The 19,005-nt window shown below is 39.0% G+C and overlaps 1 protein-coding gene across 8 annotated transcripts in view; it reads left to right on the forward strand.

The window, feature by feature from the left end:
• The first annotated feature begins 3,094 nt into the window (after positions 1–3,094).
• Strada (STE20 related adaptor alpha) overlaps positions 3,095–19,005 on the forward strand; it is a 30,374-nt gene continuing 14,463 nt past the window's right edge. For 2 of the 8 annotated variants that reach the window (XM_003465836.5, XM_063242625.1), the window contains exons 1-4: positions 3,096–3,260; positions 11,756–11,833; positions 13,588–13,645; positions 16,469–16,497. In XM_003465836.5, the coding sequence (XP_003465884.2) occupies positions 11,798–11,833; positions 13,588–13,645; positions 16,469–16,497 (123 nt within the window). In that variant the 5' untranslated portion in view covers positions 3,096–3,260; positions 11,756–11,797. Of the gene's footprint in view, positions 3,261–6,408; positions 6,550–9,286; positions 9,311–11,755; positions 11,834–13,587; positions 13,646–16,468; positions 16,498–19,005 lie in introns of those variants that run through there. The other 6 variants (XM_013148376.3, XM_013148377.3, XM_063242624.1 and 3 more) reach the window with 6 other exon arrangements.

Genomic DNA, 19,005 nt, shown 5'->3' on the forward strand with positions numbered 1-19,005 from the left:
CATACTAGATAATGTGTAATATGCTTTAAGATATGAAATGCTGTGCAGATTAATCTTATTCAACCTCTTCTGTACATCAAATGTATTTTCCTGTTTAACCTGAGTATTTTTTTTAAATCAGTTTCAGAGATCAAACACGACTGTGCTTGCAAAGCAGGTGCTTATGCCACTGAGCTAAATCCCCAGCCCAACCTGAGTATTTCTATAACTTCACCTTTCACATGGTTAATATATATGTTAACTTGAAGAGACCAGTGTACTTAAACTGAAACTTAATCAAAAACACACAGTAACAACCAAGATGCAAGTAACAACCAAGGTCTTCATCCATATTCATTCCTCTAGGCTTCAGGCCAGTTTTGGAAAGCTCCAGAAATGATGAAGACTATAACCCTTATAAGTCAGTGAAAAACATTAGGTAGTTTCTGTATCCCTGGCACATAACAAATCAAGAGCAAAGCAGTAAAAGACATACTCTGTAAATTCTGAAAGTTAACCTTTCCTTACACTGACATGGATTGGTATATGAGAGGTCCTATTGTAAGGAAAACTAAAGATAATATAAATTTGCACTTTGAAACAGCTAAAGGGTGTTTAGACCAAAGGGTTCTCTGAACAGTCATCCACTGGTAAAATCTTTTAGACTCCCTCATTGATATAGAAATCTAACATTTTGTTAGAAGACGCCATAGCCAATGGTATAATGGTAGAAACCTGTGATCCCAGTTACTTAGGAAGGTGGGCAGGACTGCAAGCTTGAGGCAAGCCAGCCTAGGAAATTTGATAAGAACTTGTCTTTAAAAAATATTGGTGGGGCTGGGGATTTAGCTCAGCGGCATAAGCACCTGCCTTGCAAGCAAGCAGTCGTGAGTTCGATCCCCGGTACTGATAAAAAAGGAAAAAGACAAAAAAAAAAAATTGGTAAATGCCATGTTAGAACTTAGGGTGCTGGGGAACCAAGCAACCAGCTCACCTCCCTGGGAAGCAGCTGTGGTGTGGCAGGCTGTGGCCACCCCAGGGGGAGAACCACCAGTGACTCCTGAGACCCTCGCCATGTTGGAACTTAGGGTGCTGGGAAACCAAGCAACCTTCTTGCCTCCCTGCTAAGTGGTAGTGAGCCTATCTGCACACAGGCTGAGAATCAAACACCCCACCTCCCACCCCCATTAGCAAATGGGAGCCAGAGATCTGAGCATCTCTTGGGAGGTTGACCATATGCAATATAGCAAATAAGGGGGATTTCCTTCTACCATCTCTTTGAAGGCAAATATTTTTACCATCTGTTTTGCTTTATTCTGATTAATGGTATTGCTCTATTCAATACTGTTTTGATAAGTTCTATAACATTCTGTATTTCATTTTATTTTGCTATACCTGGTTGAAAGAACAACTATTGTGAAGATAAAAGATATACTGTGGTACCTATTACTGTTATCCCGTTAATCTGCTGTGAAGTTCGGTACCAATTTCACTACATTGTCTAAATTGGCTTTGTATGATCTTCAAAATAATAAAAAATTTTTTAAAAATATTGGTACAGTGCTAGTTATGTTGCTCAGAGACATGACAAGGCCCTGGGTTCCATCTCTAGTACTGCAAATAAAAGGGGGGAAAATGGATTATGTGTACCAGGCATTTAAATAGATGGAAAATATTCCTCATTGTAATGGCTCCAAGAAGTTTGACATTTTAAGCACTGTCTTCTCTAATACTGTACTTCCAATTTCAAAGTTAACGGGAACAACATGGAATTTTACTTATTTTTCTGCTACTATATTGCTTTGTGAATTTATTAAGTTTGCTACTGAGAGGCTTCTTATTTTGAAAATGAGACAATCTGAGGACAGTGCCTTGGAAAGTTAAAGATAACATGTTGGGGAGGAGATGTTGGGCCAAGGATACAGCTCAGTGACAGCACCTGCGTGGGAGCACAAGGTTCTGACTTTAATTCCCACTACTGCCCCCTCACCCCCTGCTACCAAAAGGATAAAATAATGGTAAAGATAATACCAAAAGAATGTGTGTAAAATAAAATGCAACCCTCAAGTGAGTAAGACTGATTCCAGTTTGTTTCATCTGTCCCTGTTTGATATAGCTGCACTTCTTCATTTTGGAAGTGAGTGTCAAGGGTCAGAGTTTGGAAAAAATAACTCATTGCTTGATGGTACATGCCCATTTGGTAGGCCTTTACAAACCCACAGTGAACATAATAACCAAAAACCCTAATCTCAGCTGGCTGTCGTGGTTTGTACCTCTAATTTCAAGACACTGGGAGTTGTAGAAGAGTTAGAGCCCATCCTCGGTCAGAGACTTAGTGAAGTCTGTCCAAAAACCATACAAACCAAACACAGCTGAGGATGCAGCTCTGTGCAGTGGCCTTGGGGTTCACTCTCCAATACCGGGCAGGCAGGAAAGTAAAAGAAATTCCCCAAACCTCAGTCTCACAAAAGGGAGTCTTGCTCCATTTCTTGAGCCCTGCGTGGTATGGCTTGGGCTAGCTTTCCCATCCAGGCAAGCCTTATTGTGATTAAGGACCCAGCGACAAAAAGATACAGAAAAGAGAAATTACACTTCTCACTAGTTCAGCTATTACTCTTATTTCACAGATCAGGAATCTTGGGCACATGAAAAGGGTTTTTCCATCTTTGCAGTGATGAGAGCTAAGTGAGGCATGTGAGATATCTAAAGAAAGTGCAAAATACTTTTCCATTTAAGCTTCGCCACGTTAAATGACTGAAAAAAAAAATTTTTCCCCCTAAAGTAGCCAGAGCTGATTTGCTTTCTCTAGTCACCTTTATCCTTCAGTACTAAAATAAGCCCACTTTCCTTCTTGCTGCTAATGAGCCGAGGCTCTGAGGAGCTCTTTTAGGATCCTGCGGGGTCATAAACCAGTAATAAGCTAGATCTTCGACTTGTGGAAACGGACGCTCTCCAAGACACAACCCACCCAAGTAGGCGCTGCACGGGAAAGGACGTGAGAGGAGCGGCGACTGCAGAGACAGAAGCTCTGGCAAAGCGCGAGGCGCTGACACAGCTGAGGTCGCGGCCGAGCTTCCTCTCCCGCTCCCGCGGGGCTGGGGCGGGGCCAGAAAGGCGAGGGGTGGGGCGGGGCGGAGCTTGCGCTTCACGCCTCCCCAGGTCTGTCGACTGCGCATGGCACGTTGCGTACCTCCCGCCCAGCAACCGGCCTGGCTGCAGCGCGGCCTCTAAACTGAGGAGGCAGAGATCGGGTCGGAGCTACGGGCTAACTCCAGGAACAGGTACCGGGTGGCGGGGCCGCCTGGTGAGCTCCCCGATTCCCTCTTGCCCCGACGCCGAGGCCATCTCCTCGGTGGCAGGCCTTCGTCAGAGCGGCACTGCTCGCTCGCTTTCGCCTTCCAAAGCCTTTGCAACCCGCATCCTGGGCTCCCTCCTTGAAGGGCTTTGGTATGGGCAGAATAGGCTTGGGCCTGACTGAGATGCCAGAGCTGAGCTGCCAGGCGAGAGAGATGAACTCCTTCCTGCCTTCCTTCCCCACCCTTCCTCTAGGTGGAAACCTAGGGCTAGGGCCAGGCTGACTGCTTTGAATGGGCCAAAACGGAGAACTTTTAATTGTCTTTTAAAAATTGTTTTCTAAATGCCCACAGGAGAGTTAACATGAGAGAAATGGTTGAATTAACTTGTTGATAAATTTCAGGAAATGGAGAACTAACCTCTCTGCCCAACCTTTTGCTTACTTACTAAGTCATACATAACTTTAATTTGACCTCCCACCACTCAAGGAAACCCAGTGGAGTTGGTACTCTTCTTAAGGTACTATCTGTTGAAATAGAACCGCGTTCCAGTATGTAAATGTTTCTTCATGGATGGTTAATCCTGTCTAGGGGCACCCAAGACTTTTTTGTGGTTTTTTTTTTTGTCTTTTTCCTTTTTATCGGTACCGGGGATCGAGCTCACGACTGCCTGCTTGCAAGGCGGTCTCTTATGCCGCTGAGCTAAACCCCAAGCCCCCTTGTTTTCTTTTTTTGACAGGCTCTCACATAGTCTGGTCTTGAACTTGCTGTGTAGCACAGGCTGACCTGGAATAATAGGTGTGCTCCACCACACCCGTCCAGAACTGTTTCTGGTCCCTAAGAATTGATGGCACAATCAAATTTCATTAGCTGCCTAAGTCCTAGAGTCTATATCATCAATTAGTTGCAATGCTGAACTGATCATATCTGTTCCTCACAAATAGCTAGGTGTCTTAGAGATATTTTGGCTCAAATCCAGAAATGGAAGAAGTTTATAGAGAATAAATGACAAGAAGGGAAAGCCAAATAAATTCTTTCTGTACCATTTGACACCTAAATGCTAATCAAGTGATACCTCCTTATTATCTTTTGTACACTCAGACTTAAATCTTTTCTCCAGGTTTCTCTGGAATATTGTCTAAATCATTCTGGAAATCTGACTTTGGAGAAGATTTAATCAGTCTTTACCACTTCTTCATGTGGCTTTTACAGCTTCCCTTTGCTTTACTTTCTTGAGCTGTACAGTGGAGGATAATGCTGGGCATGGTGGCACATACTGTAATCCCAACATTTGAGAGGCTGAAGTAGGAGGATCACCACTTATTTGAGGCCAGCTTGAGCTACATATTGAGTTCAAGGCCAGCCTGAACTACATAGTGAGACCCTGTCTCAAAAAAAAAAAAAAAAAACTTGAGGATGATAGTACTTGTGGGCTGATCTCTGTGGTTAACACAGTGCCAGGAACTTACATAGGAAGTTTGCCATAAATGTTGGCTACTTTTATTATCTTTATTATTATTAATTTAATATCCCTGGAGCACGTAGCCCCTGAGGATGCAACAGTGAACAAGATTCATTCCTTGCCTTTGTGGAATCGCTATACTAGCGGAAGAGTTAATCAGACACTTAAGAATGTACGTGTAGGAGTTTGAGTTGGGGAAGAGAGATCAGTCACTCTTAAATTTTTAGCTGCTGAAACCCAAGGCCACACATCTTGGCATCACTTAAACATCACTCTGAATGCTATTTCCTTTTGAGTATCTTCTAATCTCTGAATGACTCAAATATTTGTCCTCATCTTTCACCACTTCAATTCTTTGCTTTCCTAGTTCTGTCATTGATACACTATTCTTTTTGTGATCACTAGGACACACACACAAAAAAACTGGTATCACTAGTTGTCCATAGGTTGAATGGGCCCCCTGATAAGGTCTGACATGGACATTTATTTATTTATTTATTTATTTTGTCTTTTTCGTTTTTATCGGTACCAGGGATGGAACTCACGACGGCCCGCTTGCAAGGCAGGCGCTTATGCCGCTGAGCTAAATCCCCAGCCCAGACATGGACATTTTTAAAGTAGAGGTTAAAAAACACTATATCCATGAATTTGTACTTCTAGCATGCTTTCTCTCTGCTTTATACAGTACTTACTTTATTCTTCCTTCTCTCCCATGCATCTATTTCTTTTCTTTTCTTTCTTTTTTTTGTACCGGGGACTAAACTGACAACTTCACACTTGCCAGACAGGCGCTTATGCCACTGAGCTAAATCCCCAGCCCCTATGCATCTTATTTCTTAATGCACCAAATACCACAGGCTCCTATCAGCACAAATGTAGTCTAATTGTTTTCTAATTGCTTTTCCTTTTTCAGGGTTATTTTTACCTGTTCCCTTTAACATTTCTTTGCAGAGGAACATCACTTAGAATACTTCTTGGAACAAGACTTCTCAAATGTTACTGTTCATGCATCAGCAGAGTCTTAGACCTACCTGTTCACACCTAGGAGAGTGTTAAAATGACTAAGCTCCATTTAGTTTTTCTAAGTCAAAAATCTGCATCTTAATCTGATCCTTAAATCATCTGCATGCACAGTAAAATTTGAGAGACCCCATCTTAGAGCACTGTTGTACGTGTATCCTCATTCTGTTCAAAATCTGCAGTGACGTCCTCTGGCCTGTTGAATAAAATCTATTACTGTAGCATGCATTAAAGGCCTGTTTGTTGTCCTCATGTACATAGAGTTCTGCTTCTGTAACTGCCCTCACATTAATTGGAGAGTATAGCTCAGCACACTTCTCTGTATATTGATTGGGTCACTCATTCAGTATTATTGAGTGTCTCTTGAGTGGTGGGCACTGTTGTAGAAGCTGAGAGATACACCTGTGAGCAAGATAAAGCATATACCAAATATCAGAAGTTTATACTATTTTGGTGTGAAATTCCCAATATTTATGTGTCCCATTTGATATTCTAGGTTTATTGCAGCTCATAATAGTCTTAATTTCTCATCACTCATTTTTATCTGGGCATTATCCTGTCCTGCTCTTTATGTGACTGTTTTCACAACTAGTTTGTAAGCTCCTTACTTTACAGGGATGTATCATGTGTTTTCTACCTTTTTGTGTTGTTAAGACCAGGCACCAGGGTCCTGCCAAGAAGAGGTGCTTACATTTAAGAGTGACAAGCTCTTCATGATTATCAGGTCCTGCCCCCAACATACATTCTGGGCTTTTAAGATTAGCTGGAAGTGGCACACCCTTTTTAAGTGTTGATGTACGTATCTCTTACTGTAAGATGATAGTTATTCTATCAGTACTCTTAATGTAAATGAATATCATGTTATCTTAGTGCTTATGCTTAAAAGCAGTTTGTGAAGAGTGTACGTGTTTTAGTTGTGCTAATTAAAATTAATACATCATCTCATTTTTCTGCAAAGTGTCAATCATTGTCTCAGCAAGCAGTAGAATCTTTTAAATAATTAATTGATGCAGTCTGACAAATAACAAATCTATTTCTGAAATGAGTATGTAGTGGTAAAGTACTTGTCTACTATTAAAAGCCCTTCCTGGATTTAGTTGTGGTTTGGTGACATTTATATTTGTAATCCCAAGGGAAAATTGTTGGAATTCTGTAGAGTTAATTCCAATCTACCACTTCCAGTGCAACCCATGGTGCAAATGAAGAGACAAATATGTATCTAAAATGGTGGGGAGCCAAGGAGATCCTAAGTCCAAGGCTTTAACCCACAGCTGAATCCAGATTTTATTAATTCTGTCCTTTTTTTTACTCTCCTGGGTGAAAATAAATTCCTTGGAGGAATTTATTTAAACTTCATCTTTGTCCCTTTCTTTCTTTCTTTCTTTTTTTTTTTTTTTTTGGTACCAGGGAACGAACTCATAACTTTGTCCTTGCCAGGCAGGCACTTATGTTGCTGAGCTAAATCCCCAGCCCTTTTGTCCCTTTCATAATCTTGACTCTAGATCTTGAATACTTCTATTTTTTTTCTTTTTTTTTTTTTTAAAAGGACTGGAGAACGCCCGCGGGTCTCGAATCACTGGACCAATCGGCCGGGGCAGTTAGGAAGCCAGACTCGAAGGAACCGCTGGGCTAAAGCGAGCCCGAATACTTCTATTTTTAAATCTTGGAAAAAAATTACTTTCAAAGTTTCCTTTAGAAATATAGTCAAGCCAATGTAGTGGACCACATCTATAATCTCAGGAGGCTGAAGCAGGAGGATTGCAAGTTCAAATCCAGCCTGGACAATATAATGATTTAGCAAAACTGTCTCAAAAAGAGCTGGAGTTGTTGCTCAGTGTGAAAGCCCTGGATAGTACACACATGCACACTGTGTGTGTATATATATATATATATATTCATTCATTCCCCTCAATTGTTAGAGCCTCACCATCAGAGAGAAAGGTATCCAAATCCCAGTTTTAGAATGGATGCCATTAAAATCATTTTAGAGGGGCTGGAGATTTAGCTCAGCGTCATAAGCACCTGCCTTGCAAGCAGGCAGTCGTGAGTTGGATCCCCAGTACCGATAAAAAGGAAGAAGACAAAAAAAAAAACCATTTTAGAGATGTTACAATTGAAATTCAGCAAACCAAACTAAATCAAATTAACAAAGATGACAAGAACACAATTTATACTGTGCTTCTAACTTTCTGTGCATTTTTCATTATACTGTACCACACCATATTGCCACTTTCTCTTTTTGATTTCTGATACTTTTTTTTTTTTGCCAAGAATTGATCTCAGGACCTCGTGCTTGCTAGGCAGGTGCTGTGCCACTGAGCTATATCCGTGGTCTTTGGATTACTTTTTGATTTCTAATTACTCTTACTGTGGCCTTTGATGCTTTTTAGCATTCGTGATTGTTCTTGACATTTGTGTAGTAACAGTATGTACTGAAATTAATTTGTTGTTTTCTAAATATTAACCTTCTTAATAGTTTCTATTTTCCTATCTTTGTTTTACAGTCTTTGAAAAGTTTCCAAATTGTGTGTCTTTCCATTTTCTGTTCTGAAGTACAGATTTGATAAGCAATATTAGGAAAAATTTTGACAGAATTGAAATAAAGTCAGAAAAAAAATCGTTCCTGATTATTAATTTAGAATGGTATTGCTTCTGATTATCCTCATAACGTGATCTCTGTAATAAACATCTTCAGAACATGCATGTTAGAAATAGAGTGACAAGTTTCCTAGGTTATTTATTTACTTATTTTTATCATTACCAGGGATTGAACTCACGACTACGCCCTTGCAAGGCAGGCGCTTATGCCGCTGAGCTTCTTAGGTCTTTTAATGTGAAATAAAGGCTGACACTCAAGTAACTTCGTACAAATAATTTTATTGGAGGCAAACAGAAAGGTATAAGACAGTAGTGACAAGCCTATCAGCTTGTTATTGTGGTTTTTTTAAGACAAAAGATGTTAATGTATGAATTGTTTTTTCTAAGCTAAAACCTTCATATTCAGCTTTAATTGCAGTGTTGGCACTTTATGATAAGTGAGTTTGGGGTTGTAGTTTGGATGCTCTAAAAGGTTCACTTTCACTGATCTATGCCGTTAACTATCTATTGGCCTGTTTTAATCAAGGAATAACAAATGTTTAGAACAGTTTTCTTCAGTGTCCTGGAAGTTCCAAGACCAGTCTCAGGTTCAGTGTTCCCTAGGAGGGCTCACAGGACCCAGCGCCTAGTCATACTCATGGTTATGATTTATTGTGGCAAAACGATATGCAAAATGGAGCAGAGAGAACAAGTAGAAGTAGAGGAGACAGTGTGAGCTTCCGAGTGCCTCCCCCGGTGGAGTCACAGGACTTTTCAGAAAGGAGTTGTCACTATGAGTGAAGTGGTCATTAGAGACTCAGTTCCTGTGATGTAAACAGCCTCTGTTTGTCCTGTCCCTAAACTCAAGATTCTCAGAAGCAAAGTAGGTATTTGGCATAAACCGTATTCTTGTAGTCATGCTTCTCATTTCCTGGAATGGTGGGAAACCTCCCAAACCAAGTCATCAGATGTCAGCCCGGTAAGCATATAAGCAGATCTTTTTAAGGAATAACAGTTGAGACCTGCCATGTTAACTTTCTGAACAAGCCCAAAGTGTATGTTTTTTTGCTTTTTGTTTTTTTATTTTTTGGGGGTTTGTTTTGAGACAGGGTCTTGAGCTCACTTTGTAGCCCAGGCTGATCTCGAACTCACAGTGATCTTCCTGCCTCAGCCTCCTGAGTGCTGGGATTATAGGTGTGTACCACCATGCCTGGCTATGTATTATTTCTTTAAAAATTTGCTTTTGAAGACAGCAAATTTTACTCACCTATAATCCCAGAAGTCTGGGGGGTTAAAGCAAGAACTGAAAAACATCGCCACACTGTTTGACACTGAAAAAGCAGACAGAGTGCAGCTAACCTAGAGGTCCGCTAGTCTAGATTGCTGCAGGAGGACACAGGGCCCTGAGAATACCATTTCCAGCAGAAAATTAGAATTGATGAGTTGAGAATATGGAAAAACATTAATAAGGCAAATAGCAAAGATGTAAGTATTTGGAAGAAGTTAATACAATATGAAACTGAAGTTCTCCAGAAGCTATGCCAATATTCTGCAGATTGGCTAAGTAGAACATCACGGTTGCAGAAGGTGAAATGTTGTATGTGTGGAACCAAAATTGTTTGGGCTGTCTTAAGTCTTTTAGAAAATATCCTTTGTTGCTGTTACTCTTTGAGAGATTTGAGACGGGATCTTCTTGAACTCATTATATACCCCAACTTACATTGAATGTGTTAATCCTTCTGCCTTGGTCTTCTGAGTGCTGGGATTATAGTCATGCACCACCATGCCCCGTTGAAAAAACAGCTTTTATTTATTTATTTGTGCTTGGGATCTAACCCAGGGCCTTCACATGCCAGGCAGAAGCTCTGCTACTAAGTTGGTTACATCCCTAGCATCTCCAGCCCTGCTATTTACTTTTATTTTATTTTTTAAATTTTATTTATTTATTTATTTATTGGTGCCGGAGATCAAACTCATGACCTCATGTTTGCCAAGCAGGCACTTAAACCGCTGAGCTAAACCTCCCAGCCTGCCATTTACTTTTAATCTTTGTATCAGACCTTGACATGCTTATTTAGAAAAATTACCAAAACAATACTGTTGTTAGCACATAACTAGCCTCTTCCAGCTCTAAAGCTAAAAATGCTATAACATTTGAAACCTGTTAGAAAAGATTTCTTCACTTTGCTGTAGCCCACCTATCTAATATTAGTATATTTGTTGAGTATATTGATTTAGGGCTTTTTTTATTAGCTATGAAAATTCATGTAACTACTTTTACTTCAGAACACATCATTTGGGACAGTGGTGGCAAGCCTATTGCATGTGTGCCTCAGCAGGCACACAGAGCCCTCTCTGTTGACATGTGACCAAGTTTCCCTAGCGTCACCCTAAGCAACTGGTTTAATTGTGGTATTGGCACTTTCTGATAAATAAGTGGGTTTGGGTTGCAGTTTGTTCACTTGGTCTCTAAAAGGTTCATCGTCACTGATTTTTGGTAACTTGAAACCATGTTCCTGGTTGTAGTCACTCATATTTGGCTCAGAATAAGCTATTTTCTTACTTGTAAACAGAGCTGTTATTTTGCATCAACAGTAGCTACAAGCAAATGAACAAATGAGGCAGGTATTAACTCTAGGAGGGGTAGGAAGGGATCCACAAGAAAGAAGACATGGGTACCAAAGTGTAGCTCAATGGTAGAATACATGTTTAGCTTGTGCGAGGCCCTGGATTATGTCTTCAGCTATATAAGAAAAATAAGATTACTGGCTCTCCCTGTTTATCTCAGCTGTAAACTGTATTTGCATAGAGATAATGATGTAAATATGGGCAATTAGTGGAACCAAAAATTGTGTCAGAATGATGTTGCGAGAATGAGGGCAGGAAGTAGGATGAGGGAAGTAAATTAGGAGAGCTCAGTCTCTATTTACTGTGGTAGAAAGTTAGTAGATAAATGTTTAAGATTGATAAGTCACAGCCATGCACACATTTAAGAATGGTGATAAAAAACAGAATAATTCCTTAAAAGAATTGAAGGTAATTACTTCCAGGAAGAGGTTAAGAGGGCATTTTTTAAGAGACATTTAAAAATTAAAAAGTACCATATGGCAACAGATTCCTTCTTACAGAATTACAGAGTTTTAAGCCAGGCATGGTGGCATATAACCTTTTTAAAATAACAAAAGAAGAGGGGCTGGGAATTTAGCTCAGCAGCATAAGTGCCTGCTTGGCAAATCTCTGGTACCAAAAAAAAAAAAAAAAAACTTGTGGGCTATAGCTCAGCGGTTTAACTGCCTGCCTAGAAAGTACCAGGTTGTGAGTTTGATTCCTGGGACCCAAAAATAAATAGAATAGAATAGAGTAGAATAGGATAGAATAAAAAAAAGTTGACAAACTCAAGTCTGTTTCTGTTTTCCTTTTATAGGTTTGTTTTTGAGATCGAAGTAGATCTAAACATTAGGACCTCATGTCTTTCCTTGTAAGTAAACCGGAGCGAATTAGGGTGAGTATTTCCATTCTTCTGACTTTACTGTTTTTCTTTTCTGAAAATAAAGTGTTTTGGCAGATGTTATGGGTGTTTTTTGTTTTTTTTTTTTATGTGAAAACGAATCATGCAAAAGCAAGGGATATAGAAAGTAAAGTAGGTATTGCAGTCTCGTCCCTGGAGAAAAGAGCTTTCAGGTAGAGGGATCCCAAGAAAGGAGATACGCAAAGAAAGGAAATATGGAGGCTGACCAAGACAGACAGAATACATAGTACTACTAGTTTATCTGATGGGGAGAAAGAACAAGGTGACTTGTTTTATGAAAAAATATCAGTCACACTCAATAAATTGATAGCCCCTTTCAAATTAGGGATTTAGCTCAGCAGCATAAGTGCCTGCCTTGCAAGCATGTGGTCGTAAGTTCGATCCCCAGCACCAATAAATAAATATTAAAGCACAAATTATATATATATATATTTTTTTTTTATCGGTACCAGGGATCGAACTCATAACCACCTGCTTGCAAGGCAGGTGCTTATGCCGCTGAGCTAAATCCCCAGCCCCCCACAAATTATATTTTATGATATAGTACATATAAATATTTTAACTTGTGCTTGTTTTAGTACTGGGAGTTGAGCCCAGGGTCTTGTATGTGCTAATGTGCTAGATAAACACTCTACCACTGGACTAAACCTCTAGCCCCACATAATATTGTTTTTTATTTGGAAGAAAATTGTTACAGGTTGGAAGAAAATTGTTATAGAGAAGGACAGTGATTTTATAGCACTAGTTCACAGACTGTTACACAACTTCAGAATGTTAATCTTTATTATGTCCATGTGTATATGAATATTTATATTGTAAAGTCAGTGCTAATTAAGAGGAAAAAGTGAATCTCTTCTTAGTCTGAACTCACTGGAAAGAATGCTTGCATGGCAATCTTTAGTACCAATCCTTAAGTGAAATACACTCTTTTTTTTTTTTTTGTCTTTTTCCTTTTTATCAGTACCAGGGATCGAACTCACGACTGCCTGCTTTCAAGGCAGGCACTTATGCCGCTGAGCTAAACCCCCAGCCCCTGAAATATACTCTTTGATTCCATTAATTTTCTATTTTAACCTCACCTGATTCAGATAAAACCAGACCTTGATTAGTATGATGAAAATCTAATACTCATTTGAGATAGGCCAGTAAGATGAACTGTAGATTGATCCTGCTAGTTTGGTCCTTGTGAACTTGGTAGGAAATGTAAATGGTGATGCTGGTAGAAACCTTAGGCCCTAGCCAATGAAAGAATATGCAACTTGTGTTTCCTTTTACAAACTAACTGAGAAATGTGAAAAACTGTTTCATTGCTGTTTTTTGAATTTTGAATTCCAATAATACTTTTTAGATTGGCATTAATGAGTCAAAGCATCTATAATAGATAGCTATGGAATGACTAAGATGGAGCTAATGATAAGTTTCCTATATAGGAAAGACAAAAGCATTCTTCAGTGTTAGAGCCAGTACTGTGTATATGTCACATCTATCAAAGTTAGGATTTAGTCATCTTTCTGTCTAAGATTAGGGGTAAAGAAAAATAGAAAAAGGAATTAATCTATTGTTTGTGGGTGACTTCAAGTTTCTTTTCAAAACTTTTTCATAGAAATGTATTCTGTCTATGCTGCATGATTCTGCTTTGTAGCTATGGTTTTATTTGTCTGAGGCTGATAACTAATTCGTTGCAGTTTGGAAGAAATACTAATTCTCTTTGGGGTTTTCCTCTTTAGCGGTGGGTCTCGGAAAAGTTCATTGTTGAGGGCTTAAGAGATTTGGAACTATTTGGAGGTAAGTACATTATGTCACTTAGCTACCAATTCAGGATAAATATTACAATTCTTTTCGTTGACTAAATCAGTTTATAGAAATTAGCAATTCTGAGAGCAGGTGTAAAACTATAGTTAGATATTTTTGGCTTCTTTTTGTTTTCCTTTTTTATTTTGTCTTTTTGAGACACTGTGCAGCACAAGCTGGTCTTGAACTCACTTTGTAACCCAGGCTGGCCTCAAACTGGCAGGATCTCTAGCCTTAGCCTCCCAAGTGCTAGAATTACAGGCTTATACCAGCATGCCTGGCTGTTTGGTTCCTTTTATAATCCATTGTTTCCCAGAGATGTGAGGATTCACCTAGCAATTGACCTTGACATACCTTTTTTTTTTTTTTTAACCTTGACATATCTTGATTGTTAGAAAGTCAATACAATATTTATTTAAAGGAATTTTTTTTTCTGAGTATTTGTCTAACTGAATTTATTTATTTTGGTGGTACTGGGACATGAACCCAGAGCCTTCACACTATACTATATCCCCACCCCTTTTTTATTTTTTGATTCTGGGTTTCCCTAAGTTGCTAACTTGCTCAGTGTGGACTCAAACTTGTAATGTTTCTGCCTCACCCACTCACCTACTGCCGTACTCCCTGCTAGGATTCCAGGCCTTGCACCATTGTGCCCAGGTTAGTGTATGAGACTTTACTGAATGGGTTTCAGATTTGATGATTTAAGTACCAGTTCTCTGGCTGCCTTTATGGTGTTTTGTTTTGTTTTGTTTGAGACAGGCTGTCACTTTGTAATTCAGGCCTCAAACTAGGCAGTTTTCCAGGTACCTGCCTTAGTTTCCCAAGTGCTAGGATTCTAGGCATGTGTCACCATGCCCAGCTTGCCCTGGCTATTTTTTGACAATGCCTTACTGCAGTGGTGGCTTTTAGAGCTTTCAGTGATAACAAACAGCTGGCTGCAGCATGTGAGCTACAGGTTTGCCACCTGATCTGAACAGGATGAAGATACGGATGAAGATACGGACATAGGTGTTCTATATAGCTGCTTTATGAAATTTTGTATTACTAAGTATTATACAACTTGGAATAAGCCTTCTGCTCTGGAAAACTGAGTTAGATTTTCTTTTAATGCATTCTTCTGGTGCTTCTTACTTTTTTTTTTTTTTTTTTTGGTCTTTTTCATTTTTATCGGTACCGGGGATCGAACTCACGACCGCCTGCTTGCAAGGCAGGTGCTTATGCCACTGAGCTAAACCTCCAGCCCCGGTGCTTCTTACTTTTAATGGACTACTTTAAGCAACTTCTGCTGTTTGTATACCAGAAAACTGATGTCCAAGGAGGAGAAAATTCCTGTTTTGATAAATTGAAGCTAATTTACTTTGCTACCAATCTCCTCTAGCAATACAAGAATGCATTTTCCTTGTTGGCTAAACTTGTCTAATTTTGTATAGCTTAAGATATTTAGAGCTATATGATTTAACATAGTTGGAAGTGGGTAATCCACTACTTTATAGTTCAAAATCAGTCTCTCTTTTCCCCTCCCCTCTTCCCTCTCCTCCATTTCATTTCTTTTCCTTTCCTTTTTTTTTTTAATAATTCGTACCAGGGATTGAACTCATGACTACATACTTGCAAGGCAGGCGCTTATGCCGCTGAGCTAAATCCCCAGCCCCTTCCTTTCCTTTTCTTTGTAGCATTGAGAATTTGAAGCTAAGGCCTTCACTCTGAATTACATTTCCAGCCCCTTCTTTTTCATTATTTGTGAGACAGGCTGAGTGTCTAAGTTGAGCCTGAACTTATAGTCCTTTTGCCTTAGGATCGTAGAGCTGCTAAAATTATAGGCATATGCTACTAAGCCCAACATACATGTATGTATGTATGTATGTATGTATGTATTTTTGTGGTGCTGGAGATTAAAACCAGGGCCTCACATATGCTGTTGCCTCACAACAGGCAAAATGTTGTGCCACTGAACTATGCTCCCACCTTAAAGATTTTTAACATATACCACTGGGAAAAATCAAAAGGACTTACAGAATTTGTCTGATTTTTTTAAAAATCCATTTTATTCAAGGATAAAAAGAAAAAAAAGAGTTTGTCTGATTCAAGAATAGAAAATTATTTCAATTGTACTGTGATTTGTTTGTTTTCACTCTGAGTAGTAGAGTGCCATAAAATCCTTATTTTGTATTCAGAATAGAGTGAACCCAATTTTGGAAAATCAAATCGGGTAATGATCCCTTATATACGTGTTGCTGTATTAAAACTTTTTTGCCAAAAAGGAAAACAAAAATAACACTATTTTTTAGTCATTGTACCCCCTGGGAACTAGCCAGCCATCTCTATGACTTTAAAGTGAACTTTGGGGTCTGGGAGTAGCAGTGGCAAAGTCCTTGTCTAGCATGTGTGAGGCCCTGGATTTGACTCCCAGCAATGCAAAAAAATAAGAAGAAAGAAAAGGAAAGGAAAAGGAAAAGAAAAGAATTTGGCTCTGAAACCAGTCTGTTTAAAATAACACTGTGTACAGAGGACAAGTAGATATATGACCTAGAACTTAAGCAGTTGAGTCTTCCTCAGCAAAGAATACCCTCAGAGTAGTAGCCTGTTGGGTTCTGAAGGCCATAGCTATATGTTTAAAACACCATTTCCTGCAGCGTTTGACTGTGGATCTGTGCATGTGTGTTTATATGTAGCACTGCAGCCACTTTTTTCTGTAATCACTCTTAGGTGATTTCTATTAATAAATGTATTCCAAAGTGCAATAATTGCTGTTATGAATGTGGGTGTGTCTTCTGCTAAACAACACAATGCCAACCATCAATTTCTCTACTCCAGAGCAGGCTCCGGGTGACACTCGGAGAAAAGTAAGTGATTTTTTAGGCTCTAGCAATATGGCTGTTGCATGCAAGTGACTTCTTGTGAAACTTTGTATGTGGTTTGTTGGCTTATCATTTTATGTTTCTGCTTCTCTGTCATTGAGCTTTATTTGTACTATAATTCTTTTACTTGTAGAGACTCAGGTTTCTCCCTGGAAAGACTTTGATGTGTAGTTTAGAGTGAAAATATCTCAGGAACTTCTGGGAATTCTTCTGGGATTAAGATCTCCTTCTTGGGGCCAGGGATATAGCTCAGCAGCATACATGTGCCTGCCTGGCATGAGTGAGGTCATGAGTTCAATCCCTGGTACCAAAAATCTCTTTCTCTCCTCTTCCTAAATATGTGCCCACCACCCCTGTACCACCACCCTCAAGTAAGTTTCACCAATCTGAAATGTGGTTATCTTTTCGTCCTTGATGGTTCTAATTTATCCATCCTTGGTCTACTAATAATAGGTTTCAGTCTCCTATCTTAAAAGTAAGATTTTTAAAAGTACGAAAGAGAAAATTTACTTTTTCCATTGGTAAAGGCTGCAAGGCTTGCTGTCTTTCTTCTCCTGATTTCTTTTACCTAAGCAAATAGCACAAGAAGTACACCGGTTACTAAGTTATTTTGAGAAAGTGTAATCAGTGTCTTACAAAGCAAGAAGACAAGAATTCTTTTTTAAGTACACTTTGGCAGGGTTGTAGCACAGTGGTACAGTGCCTGCCTGGCAAGGGCAAGGTCGAGAGTTCAATGGTCGGTACCAAAACAAAAATTGCAACTTTTTAAAAAATTATTTATTTATTTATTTACAACTTTTTTTTTTTTAAGTACACTTCTTTATAAAATTTTTTTCCCTTTTTTTTGGTCTTTTTCCTTTTTATTGGTACCAGGGATCGAACTCACGACTTGCCTGCTTGCAAGCAGGCGCTTATGCCACTGAGCTAAATCCCTAGCCCCTGTTTTTTTTTTTAAATACACTTCTTTTTTGGGTTTATAAATATTTACACCTTTTGTAGGTAGCCCCAAGGTTGACTGAAAGATGATGGTGTTGACTAGGAATTTCTTTTTGAGTAAAAGTTTGGCTGTGCTTTTATAATCTGCTAGTAAGAAGCACTTGTCTATAAGAGCCAAATCTTTACTCAGAAGACTGAAAAAGTTACCTCAAAGATCCCTTAGATTTCTTTTCAGAATACAATACCAAGGTGCTGGGGATTTAGCTTAGTAGCACAAGCACCTGCCTGGCAAGCACAAGGTCGTGAGTTCAATCCCCGGGAATCAAAAACAGAATACAGTACCAATTATATGTAATTTTCACAGTTGTGAACATTCTACCAAAAGCTATCCTGTGTGAAACCTGTGGAAAGTTGGATGTGTTTATTTGGTGACATCTTCTAAATGTTGTCTTTGTATGCTTCGTTGCTTTTTTTGTTTTCTTTTTGTGATGCGGGGTTGTATTTTGTTTTAAACTCTTTAAACAGCATTCATTTTATGGTAATTTCTGGATGTCAGTAGCTTATATATTAAATGCTTCAAAACAAAGTGCTTTTTATGGTGTGGAAAGCTAAGAAAAAACTCTTAATAGAATTAGTTTTTTTCCTTGAGGGTTTAGACATTGTATAATATGCCAACAAAACTGTGCCATCTTATGTTTGAGCAGAATGGGCTAAATATTTCATCTTTTTCATCTGAATTTAGACCTTTTGTGAATGTGAAACAGTATAATGGATTGACCTCCCTTTCTTATGTCAGCATCCTTTCAGAATAATAGCTTTGTTTCCTGGTTTGTTCATTTACTTTTGTAAGTAAAGGTTCTCTCTGTCTTAGGCCTGTACAATAGCCACAAAGCAAAAATCCACCATCTTGGGTTGTTTCCAATGAGTTAGGAACAGAGTGGTGGAGAAGGAGCTGCAGCAGTCCCTGGACTAGTTCATTTCATTCAGTTCCCGATTGCCCATGAAGTCATATTTCCAATTACCTGAAGGATTTTATTTTTTAAAGTTAAAACTTTCAATTAGTTTCTCCATTAGTAATAGAAATATTTGTCATGTTATTAAGAACAGTAGGTTAATGAGCCATTTCCTATCTAGGCTCAATAAGAATGTGCCTTAGGGTTATGCTTGGTAGATAGTGTATGTCTTATTTGTGCTCCTTGCAAGGATGAAAGACATAGGTAGTAAAAGAATATTTATTTGTATGTAGTTTTTCCCAAGTGCGTATTTATCTAAAGTGTATTGTAAATACTGTGATCTCAGGACACAGTTGTCTAATATAGTCTCTTTTTCTTTTTCTTTATTTTTTTATTTTTTGGGGGCAAGATCTCACTGTGTAGTGCAGGCTGGCCTCGAACCTGGTTTTTGTAGGACAGGCTGGCCTCCAGTGTGTGGTGATCTTCCTGCCTCAGCCTCCTGAGTCCTAGGATTATAGGCATGAGCCACCACATCTAGCCACAAACTCTTTTTTTCAAATTAGAGAAAGTTGTTTTTTGTTTTTTTTTTCCAAATTAGAGAAGT

This window comes from Cavia porcellus, unplaced genomic scaffold, assembly GCF_034190915.1.
Source record: "Cavia porcellus strain 051 isolate PalLab524CR breed Dunkin Hartley unplaced genomic scaffold, mCavPor4.1 scaffold_32, whole genome shotgun sequence".
Classification (NCBI taxonomy): domain Eukaryota; kingdom Metazoa; phylum Chordata; class Mammalia; order Rodentia; family Caviidae; genus Cavia; species Cavia porcellus.